At 50.5% G+C, this 14793-nt stretch overlaps 2 protein-coding genes across 2 annotated transcripts in view; one reads left to right on the top strand and one right to left on the bottom strand.

The window, feature by feature from the left end:
* Window positions 1–13669, bottom strand: part of LOC112672759 (protein CD300H) — a 28706-nt gene extending 15037 nt beyond the window's left edge. The window contains exon 1 of the mRNA XM_049113932.1: window positions 13499–13669. Coding sequence (XP_048969889.1) covers window positions 13499–13538 — 40 coding nt within the window. The 5' untranslated portion in view covers window positions 13539–13669. The remainder of the gene's footprint in view (window positions 1–13498) is intronic.
* On the top strand, window positions 438–9139 carry LOC112672761 (CMRF35-like molecule 1). Its single transcript, XM_035721176.2, has 5 exons — window positions 438–604; window positions 795–3076; window positions 4443–4772; window positions 6205–6322; window positions 8748–9139. Exons 2-5 carry the CDS (start codon window positions 3037–3039, stop codon window positions 8848–8850), a joined length of 591 nt encoding a protein of 196 aa, XP_035577069.1. The 5' UTR covers window positions 438–604; window positions 795–3036; the 3' UTR covers window positions 8851–9139.
* Window positions 13670–14793: the final 1124 nt, after the last annotated feature.

Genomic DNA, 14793 nt, shown 5'->3' with positions numbered 1-14793 from the left:
AGGCCTACAGCCTGTGCCTTCTTGGTAGAGGAAAGAAAGGTCTTCTATGTTCCAGAATGAAGAGGACTGAAGGTGGCCCCCAGCATCCTCTCTAGCTGCCTTGGATTCCCCACATATTTTATGAAGTTAGAGAATCTCCCTGAGGATGGGAATGTTTCTTTCTTGATCTAGGTGCTGGTTCATAGGTGTGTTTTCTTTATGCAAATGTATTGAGCTGTGCACTTCTGATGTGTGCACTTTCTGTGTGTATTTTATACTCCAATACCAAGGATTTAAATTTTACTGTGAATTCTCTCCAAGCTATTACACCTGTGCTCACTTAATCCTTTAACTAGCAGCCTTGGTGTTTCATTATGTGAATGTAGCATAAGTAACTATTTCTGTATTGTTGGCCATTGTCCCAGTTCCCAGATCTGCTCTTGCAAATCTGTGCTGCAGGCTTCCAGTTCGGGTGAGATGAGTGTCACACACCACAGAGCTCTCCCCCGACTACAGCTAAGAACCCAGACAGGGTACATGGAGCAACCATCTGAGCAGTCGGCAAAATGAACCTCAGCAGGAGACTGGAGAAAGGAACCAGACCAAGTATAGGAGCAACGCCGCTGTGAGTTCTCTGTTTATGTTTCCTTTCTTATCCTCCTGCCTGAGCGTGAACCATGCAGCTCATATCCTGAAAGTATATGCTCAGCAGGGACCCTAAGAGCTCAGGATGCACAGAGAAAAGATGACCTCAGGGAAGAGGGAGGTCCGATTCCAGGACTTTTATTGGTTGTGTTTTCTTTCCCTCCCACCAGGTCTCCACAAGCCTCTGGACAGAAGTTGCATTTTTACCTGCAGCCGCCAGGCAACTCAGGAGAGTCCTTGCTGCCCTAAAGAGCTAGGGTCCCAGAGCTGGTCCCAGACCTGGGGGAACCTCCAGGGTTCCCAGACCTCGGGAGTTAGGTGGGCCGGGGAACGGATGACTATCACTGCATCTTCTTTCTCTCTTTGTCCTCTCTCTGCTTGGCCCTGGAAACAAACCCAACCACAGGAAGTAAATGGCAGACTGGGGAGAGAAAAGCCTCAGCTTGCAAAGCTTCCCAGCCAAAGGACCAGGAAGGGAGGGGGTGGAGGCTCTGAAAGCTGGGAGGCGATGTCTGGGGGGACGGACAAGCGGAAGCCCCTGGAGAAACGCACCCTAGACCACCGAGACTCGCACCCCAGCTGTGCGCACCTGACCAGAGCCCCTGAGGGAGCACCCACTTAGAGAGCTTTGGAGGAAGACCGCCGCCAGTCACAGGCCGACCCCTGGAGGGCACTTCGGAGGAGCACCTGCAGGGCTCCAGAAAGCTGAGCCAGTGCACGTGGCAGCACAGCCCAGGAAGCCACCTCAGCACCTGAAGTCCCAACCTCAGCAGCTGGACTGCCTGCCATCAGAGAAACGGAAGTCTTAGTTACAGACCCTTCTGGCGAGGGGATAGCATTGCTTTGCAATGTTTGCGGTGTGTGTGTTCAACACGTAGAACTGAAATCCACCTCAAAATCGTACCGTGTGTAAAATTTGAGAAGTACTAAAGACAAGAAGATAAACGTTTCAAACTGTGCACTTTAAGTGGGTGCGGTTTATTTTACCAAATTACACCGCAGTAGAACCTGAGAAAGGGTGGGAGGGAAAAGTTTGAAGGGAGGTGGATATCCTGCCCACCCTCTTTCATAAATTCTTTGTCTCAGGTGGGAAACCTAGGGTTCGCTAAGACCCTCAATCGCAGAAGGCTCAGCCCTCACACGTGAACACAAACAGGTCCAGGGGCTGAAGGCAGGCGGCCCCCTAATGGGCCACTTTTGCATGAAGATTACTCTGAGTTGAAGGCCCTCAAAGACACCGCCAGCTCCAGAGAAACCCTTGCCCCTCCCTTAACTACATAGAGGATTCTCAGTTGCAGGGTCTTTGCAGAATAAGAGTCATTGCCAGGGATAAATTTTTAAAAAGATTTTTTTTATCATTTATTCATGAGAGACACACAGATAGAGGCAGAGACACAGGCAGAGGGAGAAGCGGGCTCCTCACAGAGAGCCAGATGCAGGACTCGATCCTCAGACCCGGAATCGCCTGAGCTGAAGGCACACACTCAACTGCTGAGCCACCCAGGCATCCCACCAGGGATAAATTGTATTCCTTCCCTTTGAAGTCTCGAACTCCCCACCCTCTTCTCTTAATTCAGGATGACATTCAGAGCCTATTATGCCTGACTGCCATGTCTATGTGGATTCCCTGCATGTATGCTATTAACTTTGAGTTTCTCCTGTTCATCTGTCTCATGTCAATTTGATTCTTGGTGCAGCTAGAAGGACCTTGAAGGGGACAGGAACTCTGGGGACTGGCCCACAGCACCTTCTCCTCCTCCTGCTGGCAAAGCCCTTGGCCGCTCCACCTCCTACCCCACTATCCCAACAAGGCCTTCTGAAGTGGTAGGTGGCAGGAAGAAGGCCGAATGGGCTTTATCTTAGGAAGGCTAGTCTGGTATGCGCTGGTGGAGAGGGTGGCCCTGGGCCCATGGACCAGATGTTGGGACAGATTGACTGGAGGAATGGAGATTACCAGAAATTGCATTTTGAGCACATCTGAGCTCACAGGGTAGACAGCTCTACAAAGGTTCCAGTAGCCAGTGGAGGTCCAGAACTGAGTTGGGGGATGGAGGTGGCAGGAAGTAAGTAGGTGTGCAGAGACTGGAGGTGGTGCTAGAGAGGGGAGCAGGGGCCCTCCCCGGAGAGAAGGCCATCAGGGCCAGATTCCAGGAGATGCTGAGGTGAAGAACCAGAGTAAAGAGAGGGGACACCTCATCACATCAGCTATACGCTCCCAAAAGACGGCACTCCTCTTCTCGTAATTAATGAAATTAGGAAGTAACTGAAGAGAAAAAATAAAACATAGATGAGAGAAACTATAAAAGATTAACTTAGAGAAGTACAAGGTAGGTTGCCTCTGAGCTCAGTTCCAGTCCCAGAGAGCAGGGGGCATTAGCTGAGCACCAGGGAGACAACCCAGGCAGGCAGGACATGAGGCTGCTCCGGATTCTGCTCCTTCTCGTCATCCAAGGTGAGTAGGGCAGGGGCTTCAGGACAGAGCACCTGCAGGGCTGGGGTGGGACACAGACAGAGTCTGTCCCAGGGGAAATGGCAGGGCCTTTCACACATCCAGACATTTATTTGTGAAATTTTTTTAAGTTTTGTTACTTGACAGGTACTAAGTTAGGTATTGAGGAAACAAAATAAAAATAAATAACACAAACAGTATCTGTTTTCTAGGGCACTGCTTGACAACCCTGGCAGATGTTTGGAGAGACAGATGATGGATGGATGCATGCATGCATGGATGGATGCGTGGATGGATGGGTAGATGGTGGATAGAGGCATACATGGGCACATATATACACACATATGTAACTGTGTGAATTCTTGAGAAATGTTGAGGGAGCACAGAAACCCAAGCTCCAGCTGATACCCACTCAGTTAAGATGAGGTTCAGACACCTGGATCATTTAAAGGCCTGCACAACTGCTCTTGACTTGTAGCTAGAGCCGAGATCCTCTCTGCTGAAGAGCTCGGTTACAGGGAGGAAGACAGGCAGCAAAACCTGGGGTGACAGGCTCTCTGGAGAGGTGCTCAACCCCACGCACCAGGCTGCCTGAAGCTCTGCTCTGGATGAGCCAAAGACCAAACCCTCATCCAGTGTCATAAGTGCAGCAACGGAGACAGGGACAAAGTGCTTTGGTGGCACCGGGATGATCCAGTTGGCTGCAGAAGCGGAGACACCGTAGAAGAGACATTGTTTGATCTGAGCCTTGAGTGCATGACTATAAGGGCCTGGTTTCTTCAAGCAGAGGAGAGAACATTCCAGGCCGAGGCATCAGCTTGTACAAATATATGGAGACACAGAAGAGCAAGGTGTGTAGTAAAAAAAAAAAAAATGTAATCACTGTGTGAGTGTGTATGCATGTTTGTTGTATGTGTGAGTGTGTGTTTAGTTCTGAGCCATGTGTGGATTCAGAGGGTGAGGTATTTTAGGTGGTTGGGGGTAGAGTGTCGGAGTGGTTGGGGAGCAGATCCCGCTGTCTCAACAGCTCTGGGAATCAAAAGTACACCTACGACTGCAGTATGGGCTCTGGCTTGCTGGGAAGAGGTGTCAGCAGAGGGCAAGGGAGGGGGTGGGTGGTCAGTAAGTAGGATGGGGAGTGAGCACAGGACCCTGCGTTGGGCAGTTAGGAGGCCCAAGGGGACATCAGAAAGAGGGGACAGCAAAAGACATACTGTAGGGGATGAAGGGACAGGTGGGATGTGGTGATTACACAGAGGGCAGAGGCTCCTGGCTGGTCTTCAGGGCGGTGCCAGGTACCCCAGCCATGCCTGGGACCAACCCTGGGCTCAAGGGAGGAGGAGATGAATGCTGGGTTTCTGTTTTCTAGGCCACTTCTCCATCTCCCAGGAGGCGACGGTTAGAGGCACAGAGGGGGGCACATTGACGGCATACTGTGAGTATAGTCCAGGATGGGAATCCTACAAGAAGTGGTGGTGCCGCGGAAAGTACTGGAATTCCTGCAGAATGCTTGTTAAAACCACTGGGTCAGAGCAACTGGTGAAGAAGGGCCGTGCGTCCATCCAGGACAATCACAGTCGCCACACTATCACCATGACCTTGGAGAATCTCTGGTATGATGATGCAGACATCTACTGGTGTGGGATTGAGAGAACCGGCTCTGACCTGGGGTACAAATTTTCCATGGTTGTCGACCCAGGTAGGCACTACTCCCTGCTGTGTTCTGGGGCCCTGGTACCCACCCACGGAGGAGCCAGGACTGTTCCTCTCTCTCCCCTGATGATGGAGAGGAGTCTCTAAACTTGCCTGAACTGTGTGTGTGTGTGTCCATGTGCGAGTGTGTATGAGGGGGCACCATGAGTCTGGGAAAGACTGGAAGAAAGGGCGAACTCCCACATCTGCACATCTCCATCTGCTCTCCCAGAAGCAGTAGTGAAGGACAAACTCAGCTAGGACAGGCGTGTCCAGGGAAGGCAGCTTCTCTTCTCCCAGTCTGTCCACCCCCTTGCAGCTCCAGCTGAGTGGAGGCAAGCAGTGAGGAGTGGGGTGTTAGAAGGCTGTGGTCCTGTCAGTCTTAGCTATGGGACAAAAGACCTTCTCCCTGTCCCCTCCTGCTTCCCCTCCCTCCTCTGGCCACATAAGCAAAGCAGCAGGGGAGGGATTCTGATATCATTTCTGGGAGAAGGAAAGGCAGGCTCCACCAGGTGCGAGGACCCCCTCTCCGGCTGCCTCTGAATCTTGGAGGGTATGTTGAACTCCACCCCAGCTGCCCCAGAGGCACTAAGGGCCCCCCAGAGACAGGCCTGGAAAGGGAGTCATGCTGTAGCTCCCACCCCACAGCTCTGCCTCTGGACCCTTCAGTCTTCTCTCCAACATACAGACACACAGCCATGCAGACAATAGGTAGGTAATACATCTACTTTATAAAGCAGAAAAAAGTCTCTACAAACTTAGTATATGTAAATATGGTGCGCAAATGTCTGCAGTGGAGAGATACGCTGGTGTAGAATGTTCCAGAGATTTACTGAAAAAGACAACAAAGGTGGTGGATGCGTGCAAAAAGTCAGGAGGACCTGGTGCGAGAGATTTAAGCCTGGACCCTCCAACTGGACAAACTTTATTGTCAGACCTATTGAAATAAGGAAGCAGGCCCTGGGGAGGCAGGGAGGACCCGAGGGGACATAGGGGCTGCAGGTACTGGGTGGCTGCAGGAAACAGGGGAACCCTGGGCCAGCCGCTCTGGGTCACATCACTTCAGGGCAGGTGGCACACAGCCTGCCTCAGGTAAGGCTGAGACTCAGAAAGGAGCTGGCCTGGCTGATGGAAACTCCAGGCGTGGGAACATGGTTCTGACGTGCTCAGCTGTGCCAGACAGGACACTGAGATTGAGCTGAGTGCAATTGCCACAGAGCTCCCCACCCTCCATGCCTCCCATGGTGGTGAACTGATGTTTCTATGCAAGTGAAGTAATAGAATGTTTGGGATGAGAAACCAAAAAGACACAAGACCAGACCAACATGGGTAAACACTGATGCTAAGGCAGAAGCTTTATCCCTGAGGGTGGGGAGAGGAGATGGCCCTGGGGAGCCACCTGCATCACTCTCACACCATGCTCTGCTCTGTGCGTTTAGCACCAGATCCAACAGACTTTCCCACAACTGTGCCAAGACCCACAATGGCAAGTCATACCTTGCTTCCATCTACCCAGGGCCTCACCAGCAGTCAGCCCGTGATCAACCCTGGCAGCAGGTGAGCAGAGCTGGACCCCAGCAGACCTTTCCCCCTGTTGCCCTGTGACCACTCCCCTCGGGGCACTCTGTCAGGGACCCCTTGGACACTCTGAGGTTTCCTGGCAGGGGAGAATCAGCATCGTCTGCCCTGGGCCCCCTCATTTATGCCTCTGAGTACTTAAAGAGCTCCCCACTCCCCAGGAAGAACCTAACAAAGTTCTTCAGCTGGGCGGCAGGAGAGAAGGCTCTGGTCTCCTTCTGACCTGCCTCCCAACTCACAAGGACCCCAAAAAGGTGTAGGTGGTTCCAGCCTCAACTACATCAGAAGGGAACTGCTCTGTGTTCCTTTCCTGTGGCTGCTGAGACAAATCACCACCTACCTGGTGGCAAAAGACAAACCAGTTTGATGATGTAAGGCTTTAGAGAGCAGAGGTCTGACATGAGGCTCCCTGGGCTAAAGTGAAGGTGCTGGCAGGGCTGGCTCTTCTGGAGGCTCTGAGGGAGAAGCACTTCCTTGTCTTTTCCAGCTTCTAGAGACCCCTGGGCCACCAGGCTCGGGGTCCCTTCTGTCCTCACAGCCAGCAGTGGTGGTCAAGTCCTCCTCATGCCGCATTATTGTGACACTGGCTCTCCCCTGTTCTATCACTTATACACACACAGCTGATGACATAAGGTCCACCTGGATAGCCCAGGATAATCTCCCCATCTCTAGGTCAGCTGGTTGGGAATCTTAACTGCATCTCATCATGCACTCCCCCTTGCCATGTAACCTACCACATTCACAGCTCTGGGGATTAGGACATCTCTGAGAGGGGTGTTACTCCACTCACACACAGTCAAGGGTGGGTATCTGCTCTATGGCTCCAGCCCTCCCCTCCCCAAGTGCTAGGGAAATGCTGGGAAGGAGTGGGAAGCTGGGATTCCTGCTTTCTCATATTCCCAACATGGGAAGAGGCTGGGCCATCTACCTGAACCCCTCCCCACCAAGAGTCACCCAATAAACAATCAATTCACTCATTCATCAAAGGGCAAACACTTCCCCAGTTTCACCCCATCAGAGACTGGGTGAAGGTGCACCCCTCCCTGGGTCCCACCATCCATATCTCCCTCCATCAGCTCGCATCCAGTTCCAGTCCTACTTTCTTCCTGTCTCAAGTCCCCTATTCCTTGAGCCTGGCCCCTCAGGCAGTGTGTTCAGTATCCCTCTAAATAGGGGAGGCACTTGGCTCATGCTATGAAACCAACTGTGTCCTACTGGTGATGTTTGGAGACCAGTTGTTCTGTTGAGTGGGGAGCGGAGGATGCAGAACTTTTAGGAAACCAAAGAACATAGGAGAAGCCTGTAGGGTGGAGAGATGGGACAGCAGCTCCACAGGGAGTGGAATTTGTGAAAAGAGCACAGTGACTTAAAGGATATTTTGAGGAATGCAAAGCAGCATGCACTCTCTCCAGAACACCACCTGTGAAATCCACATGACCCGTCACGCTCAAGGCAGGTAGAAGGACAGAGCAAGGTGACCTACACAGGTCCTGACCCTGCTGGGGGAGGAGGGGATGAGGCCGAGGTGAGGGGGTCAGACTCTTGGACACTGAGAGGGACCACCAGGGGGACTCATGTAAGCAAGGGCCATTGTCCTCCTAGATCCCACGTCCACTAAACAGGATGTAAGAGAGAGTACACCTCATATGTGCTACCACATGGGGGTCAGAGCTGAGAGTGGCCCCTACCAGGAGAACCCAGAAGGTAAATATCCAGATGAACAAGGGTCAGGAAATTTCTTCCCTTCAAATTGGGAATATTAGTTTTGAGCTTCAAAGTTGAGCAGAACTGACCCAAAGTGGGACAGAAGTAGAATGAGAAAGACAGACCAAGAAAAGCCTTGGGCGTGGCTGGCCTGCAGGTGAGGTGGAGGGGAATTGTAGGGGAGCAGCCATAAAGCAGGATGAAATCAGGGGCCATGGGTGCTGGACCCCAGGCTAAGCCTGCAGGGAAGCCCCTATAGATTGAGCCTTGGGCAGCACGTCTGTGCCCTCAGAGGGGCTTCCCTGGCAGGGACCAAGGCTGCCTGCCTGCAGCTCTGGGCTCAGGAGTCAGGTCAGGGAGGAAGGGGTTGGGCTGCCCCTGAAGAGGGAGCTCACACCTGTCACCGTGTTCCCTGCACAGGGTCCTGCTCTGCAACCTCAGCTTTGTGCTCTTGACCTCTGTGAAGGGGTCTTTGCTTGGATTCCTGCTGTGTACTGTGATGTGGCGTCAGGGGACCCAGGGGGAGAATAGAGTCAGCCTGAGCAGGAGAACCACAGCTCCCACTCACGATACTCCCACACCCTCTGACTTCTGAGGAGGGAACGGGCAGTGGTTGCAGAAATGAGGGTCCCTGTTAGGTGGGGACTTCTCTTGTGCTGACCCCAGGAATAAACTCTGGGTCCCTCTCTGCTCTGCACAGGTCGGGGACCCTGGTCTCTTCCGTAGCAGCCCAGAATCCTCCGGCGTGGATCCTCCTGGTGCCACTCTTCCTTGGGACCCTGCAGTGGCTCTGCCAAGGATAACGGCCTCTTACATCATTCAGGACTCTGGCCAATGATGGCTTTTACAATTCCAGACCAACCAGGAACCATAAAACTGGAATTAAATCCCAAAGCCCCCAAGTGTTCCAATGGCCAGAGACCCCTTATGGGCCAGGTGTACAGAGGTTGCCCATTCCACCTGCTGCTGATTCGGTGCCTCCTGCAGAAAGAATGCCTGAATGTTAAAGATTGCAGACAGGTGGACCATCCCCGACTCTCATCCCATCTGTTTGCTCCATACATTTCCTATTAAATCTATGACTTACCCGGGCTCTTTAGAGATTATTTTGTTGGGACAGTATTTCAATGCTTTATATGTGAGAGGACAACCCATCCATTGCAGCGAGTCCCATGTGACTCTAAACCCAATGTGACTATAAATTTGTCAAAACTCATTGAAGTTACTTTTTCCCCATGTAAGGAATAAGTGTTCTGTGGCGAGGAGCTTTGAGACAATATAAGTATCCCTGTGTCCTTTTATCTACATCGGTGGTCTCCAAGGACAAGGGACGCACAGAGTGGTCTCAAGAATAGTTCATTTCTGTCCCTCCTTGGTCCCTTGGCCTCCCTGGTCCTTCAGGCGCAGGGCTCCAGGGACATTTTGGACTTCTCCAACCAGATGGGACCAATGAGGGGCTCAGATCTGTCCCCTTCACACCTGTGATGCTGTCCACACTCCAGCTCTGACCCAGCATCACCCACTCCTGGGATTTACCTAACTTTTGGCCTTTCCATTCTCCCATCTCCCAGGTGAGCAAAGGCCAGCCCGGGATGCGGGGCTCTCCAATCACACATTAAACACTAACCACACAAGCCTTTTTCATTTTTAATTTTCAGAAATATAACATATCTCCTCTCAATAAAACTGTGGGATCTATGGAGTTTTTTCTCTTCCACTTCACATCCTTCCTGAACTCTGGGTGCTCTTTTTTTGTATCCACATTTTATTTTGAGCCATTTTTGAGGAACTATATCTCTTTCCTGAGCTCCTTCTTTTAGTGAGGTCATGTTGTCTATAATTCCTCTGCAACTGAGTAGACTTTTCTGACCCCCTGCTCTGTGTCCTGGACTATTTCATCTGAAGCAAACTCCCCGGCTGTCTTTTGCTGGTGCTCTGTTCTTCTCCTTGAGCCCATTTGTTAGGAAAGGCGCTAGTGGGTTTTTGACCAGAGCTTTTCTTTGACGAGGTGGGGGCATTGCGGAAGTGGATTGCGGGGGCAGGGGAGCTTTCTGCTGCAGCGGGGAGTACCTCCGCCACATGCTGACACCTGCAGCCCACATGGTTCTGGGTCGCCCGTTAGGAAAGGGCAAGACCTCAAGCCCAGCAGCCTGCGTGTTACCACATGGGAGCTCCTGCCCAGCTGTCCCCACCACAGAGCTGAGTCACACAGGGGCTCTTGGCAGCAGCCAGCAACTCCTCACAGCCCACCAGGCCCACGGCAGAGGCAGCACGTTCCTCTTACCATCTTGCTTGACCTTAGAACAGATAGAGCCCAAATGGTCCAGGTATCTATGCTTAGATTTTCCTTATGGAATAAAACAGTGATCACTTTGTCATGTCACAGATTCTGTGTCAGGAATCCCAGTGGATTGAGATAGAGATGTCCTATCTCTGCTCTGTCACGTCTGAGGCCTCAGTTGGAAGATCAGTTGGGGAGGTGGTGACTCAAATGGCTGAGTGCTGCTGTCATCTGGAAGCTTCTTTGCCCATGCACCTGGAACATGAGCCCGGGTGACCCAACAGTCTTGATCGTTGATCCCAAATCCTCCAGGTAGCCTCTCCATGTGGCCTCCAGGTTCTGACTGGGAGAGTCCCCAGGGCCAGCATTTAGAGAATCTGAAGAAGGAGCTACAGGGTTTCTTCTGGCCAGGCCTTGGAAGTCACACAGAGTCACTGTCACCATGCTCTATCCGTGCCTTCCAATGGAGACAAACGTTGGTTCTTGGAGGGTAAAAAAACGATACTCTTTTCATATACAAAACATAGATGTTCGATTAGTACATGAATCAATCAATTTACTTATAAATCAAGAGAATGTGGACATATATAGTATATCTTCAGTATTAAAATTTCACAGCAAGTGGGAGGGTGTGCTTCTAGGGAAAGAAAATGAGTAAATAGGCTCCTTAGGAGGATAATTATAGCAGCAGCCACAGCCTACCCAGACTCAAGGGGAGGGGACCTAACCCCCAGATCTTAATGAAAGTAGTGTTAAGAAATTTGCAGTCCCATGTTAGAATTGCCACGTGGAAGAAACTTTTTTTAAGATGTATTTATTTATTTGAGACAGAGAGAGAGAGAGAGAGAGAGAGAGAGAGCCCATATGAGCACCGCTGAGTGGCAGTAGGGGAGGGAGAAGAGAAGCGGACCCCACTGAGTGGGGAGCCCCATGTGGGGCTGGATTCCAGGACCCTGAGATCATGACCTGAGCTGAAACCAAGCATCAGACACACAGCCCACTGAGTCATCCAGGCACCCTTGGAAGAATCTTAATCTAGTGCTTTCATTCATGTTAAAGAACAAGATGCCTGGGAGAGCTGAGGACCCCAGCCCCAGTCAGAAGGCTAGGGAACAGACGTGGATCTGCCCTAGAGCCAGCCTGAGGCCGGCCCCCATGGCGTCCCTGCAAATCCATCTGTGTGCTTGAAAGGTCAGTTCCCAGGCCTGTTGGGGGCACCATATGGCCCCAAGTGTAAATACCAGACGGACACACGAAGTTCTGCAATTTCTCTGCTTTACTCACAGATCACAGACTGTAGGCATGAATTGCATGAAGTTACAAATATGCTTTGTTTCAGTCACAATATTTTTTCTTTTTTTGCATATTTTTTATCAGAATTTGATTTGCCAACATATAGTATAACACCCAGTGCTCATCTCGTCAAATGCCCCCCTCAGTGCCCATCACCCAATCACTCCATCCCCCCTCCCCCCTCCCCTTTCCACTACCCCTTGTTCATAATATTTTTTAAATGGAGTTTGTTGCCTACATGTAAATATGAGCAATCTCACTTCTGGTTTCTCTTTTTCAAAGCAGAAATGCCAGAAAACAGCAGGTCTTACATGGCCACCAGAGTAGTTAAGACCTTCCAGCAGCTCCAGTTAAGACCTTAAGAACTTCCAGGACACCATTAAAGCACACAGATTAGAAAGGAAGAAATAAAATTATCTCTTTGTGCAGATGACACACTTGTCTAGAAAATCCCAAGGAATCTATGGAAAATCCCAAGGAATCTAATGCTAGAACTAATAAATGAGTTTAATAAGTCACAGGATAAAAGACAACACACACAAACACACATATACACACATAAACACACACACACAATCCTTTTTCTATCCTAGTAACCAGCATGCAAAAAATGAATTGAAACACACAGTGCTATTCACATTAGCTCAACAAGAAGATACACCCAGGTATAAATCTAACAGAACCTGTGCAGCATCCATATACTACAATTTGCAAAACACCGGTGACCAAAGCTAAGGAATATTAAAATAAATTGCAGGAGGTACCACGACTACAAAATGGAAGAATCGACATCACAAAGATGTCATTTTCCCCAATAATGATCTATATGTTTAACATGATTCCTATTAAAATCCCAGCAAGATCATTTTGGTAGATAAAGACAAGCTTACTTTAAAATTTGTAGGGAAAGGTGAAGAAACTAGAACACTTAAAAAAATAATTTTGAAAAGAATAAAGTGCATCACAAGCTTCTCTCTTGCCCACCATTGTGTTTCCGACATTAGCCTGTGTGTGTTTTATTACATGGTCGGTATGTGTGTCTTTGGTTGAATTTCTCCTTCAAGGGAGTCCTGGGTCAGTCCCAGCTCTTTTCGAGGTGCTATCAGTGGCCCTGCCCTTGCAGAAGCTGCGCCAGGGCTCAGGTCCCATACATGGCAGGCCTGCCTGAGAAAGCAGCGCTCAGGACCTCGGAGTATTTTCTGGAAACTGGCGTCACTAGCTCAGGAAAAGCTTGGGCCTGGCACACTTCCAGAACCGACCCATTGACAAGCATTCAAAACCAACCAAATCTTTTCTGGGGACATGTGTCAACACCTGGGATACATAAACACCTATTCACAAAGGGGGGGTTATGTAATAAGTGGCTGTTGTATTATATTAAAAAAAGATGATGACCTTGGAAAGAGGTATTAGAAGAAGAGCAATGACCTTGGAAATAAACGTATTTCTCTTTGAACCTTGGCTGCCTTTTATGAACTGATCTACAGTAAAGAATTTGTATCTCTCTGCATCTTGGTCTCTTGTTTTTATAAGATTGTGTAAGAATTGGATTAGATTACAGGGAAAGCCGGGTAGTACAGTGGTTAGCCCAATTAGGATCAGCTGTCTGCCCCCCTCCCCTTGGGCTGGTGCATAAGACAGTATTCCTGAGTTTCAACAATGGTGGCCATGATGATTCCAAGTGGTCGAGTTCTGTAGGGCTCAGAACGCACTCCCCTATGGGAAGCATCTTACCATTAACTCCTCCTCCTGTTCGTCTGGGCAAGGATTCTCCATGCTCACCTCCTCCCCTCTTCGCTTGTATCCTCATCTCTTCCCTTCCCATCACCAGCCTTGCCCCACACCATTGTCACCCTGACCTGCCCAGCCCCGCTCACCTGGGACGCAGAGGAGCAGCAGAGCCGATGGCAGCCACATGGCCCCATCCCTCTGCTGTCTCTCCAGCTGCAGCTGGAACACTCCTCACCCAGGGGCCGCTCAGTCTGTCTCCCTCCTCTGCTTTTCTTGGCATTTCTCTGCTTACTTCTTCAGCCTCTTGGTTCTGTTCTCAGAGTTGCTCAGAAAATGGGGGAAGTGAGGGGCTGAGGGCATCGTGTAGTCAGCTGAGGATTCACTAAAGTTCATCCTCAGAAACACATCTCAATGCACAGATCTTTTTTCTGTTTCCCATGAAGAGGATGCCCTCATCGTGACTTCACCTGTAGCTGACACCCACCTGCCATGCAGCTGGGTGGTCATAGCTGACTTCCAGCTAGATTTTCCCAGCAAGCCTCCACCCTGCCTCCCATCTCTGAATAGCAAATGTCCTGTGGCTGGCGTGGCTGGCATGAGTGGTCCTGAGCAGAACAGGCATGACAAAGCCTTCTCTGGACAAGACCAGCTGCTATTTGCAGGGTCCAGTGCAAAATGAAAATACCTTTGTCCCAGAATTACCAATGATTTCCAGATGTTGACAAAGGAGCACTAAATCAAGCCCTTCTGAGAGGCCCCCAGTGGGACTGCAGAGGTGCACCCCCATGAAGCCAGCCCTGTCTGTGGCTGTTGCTGGAGCAGAATGTGAAGATGAGTACCCCTCGGGGTACGCTCTGCTCTTCTCAGCCCCCAGCCCTGAATCTGCTCCTGACCAGGCCTCAATCCTTACCTTTAACCTGTGTGGTTAAATGAGCCCCAAGATTCTCAAGGCTACAAATTTTCAGTATATCATATGAGAACTCAGTTGCACTTGGCCAGAAATGTGCCCAATGACATGAAACAGCCAGGGAGGACTTAAAAGGCAGATGCAAATGTGGAATGTCTTATCCAAGACCCCAGATTCAGGTAAACAGAAAAGTCTACAATTCTGGGGTCTTGTGGTCAAGAATCTCTTAGCTGGATGTTTCAGTAAGTAAATTGTCTGCTTGTTCATTTTTGCTGTACTGGGAGCCCTCATATATTCTGAGGTCTGTGAGTGGCATCTATGCCAAGCCCCTAGCACCGCCTTGCCCCCAGCGTCACCCTCCATGGGCTTTGATGTCTACACTGAGCCACCTCCCATGTGGATGCCCTTGCCACTCTTCTTGGGTCTTTCCACACCAGCCTGGACTGAGCCTTGGTGGGAAGGACTTCCACACCTTGCTCTGATCCTGACCCCCAACCCCAGCAACCCCTCACTGGGACTTAATCCACACTTTGC

The sequence above is a fragment of the Canis lupus genome, chromosome 9 (assembly GCF_003254725.2).
Source record: "Canis lupus dingo isolate Sandy chromosome 9, ASM325472v2, whole genome shotgun sequence".
In the NCBI taxonomy this organism is placed as follows: Eukaryota; Metazoa; Chordata; class Mammalia; order Carnivora; family Canidae; genus Canis; species Canis lupus.
The sequence above is the reverse complement of the archived record's forward strand: the minus strand, read 5'-3'. Positions and strand labels throughout refer to the sequence as shown.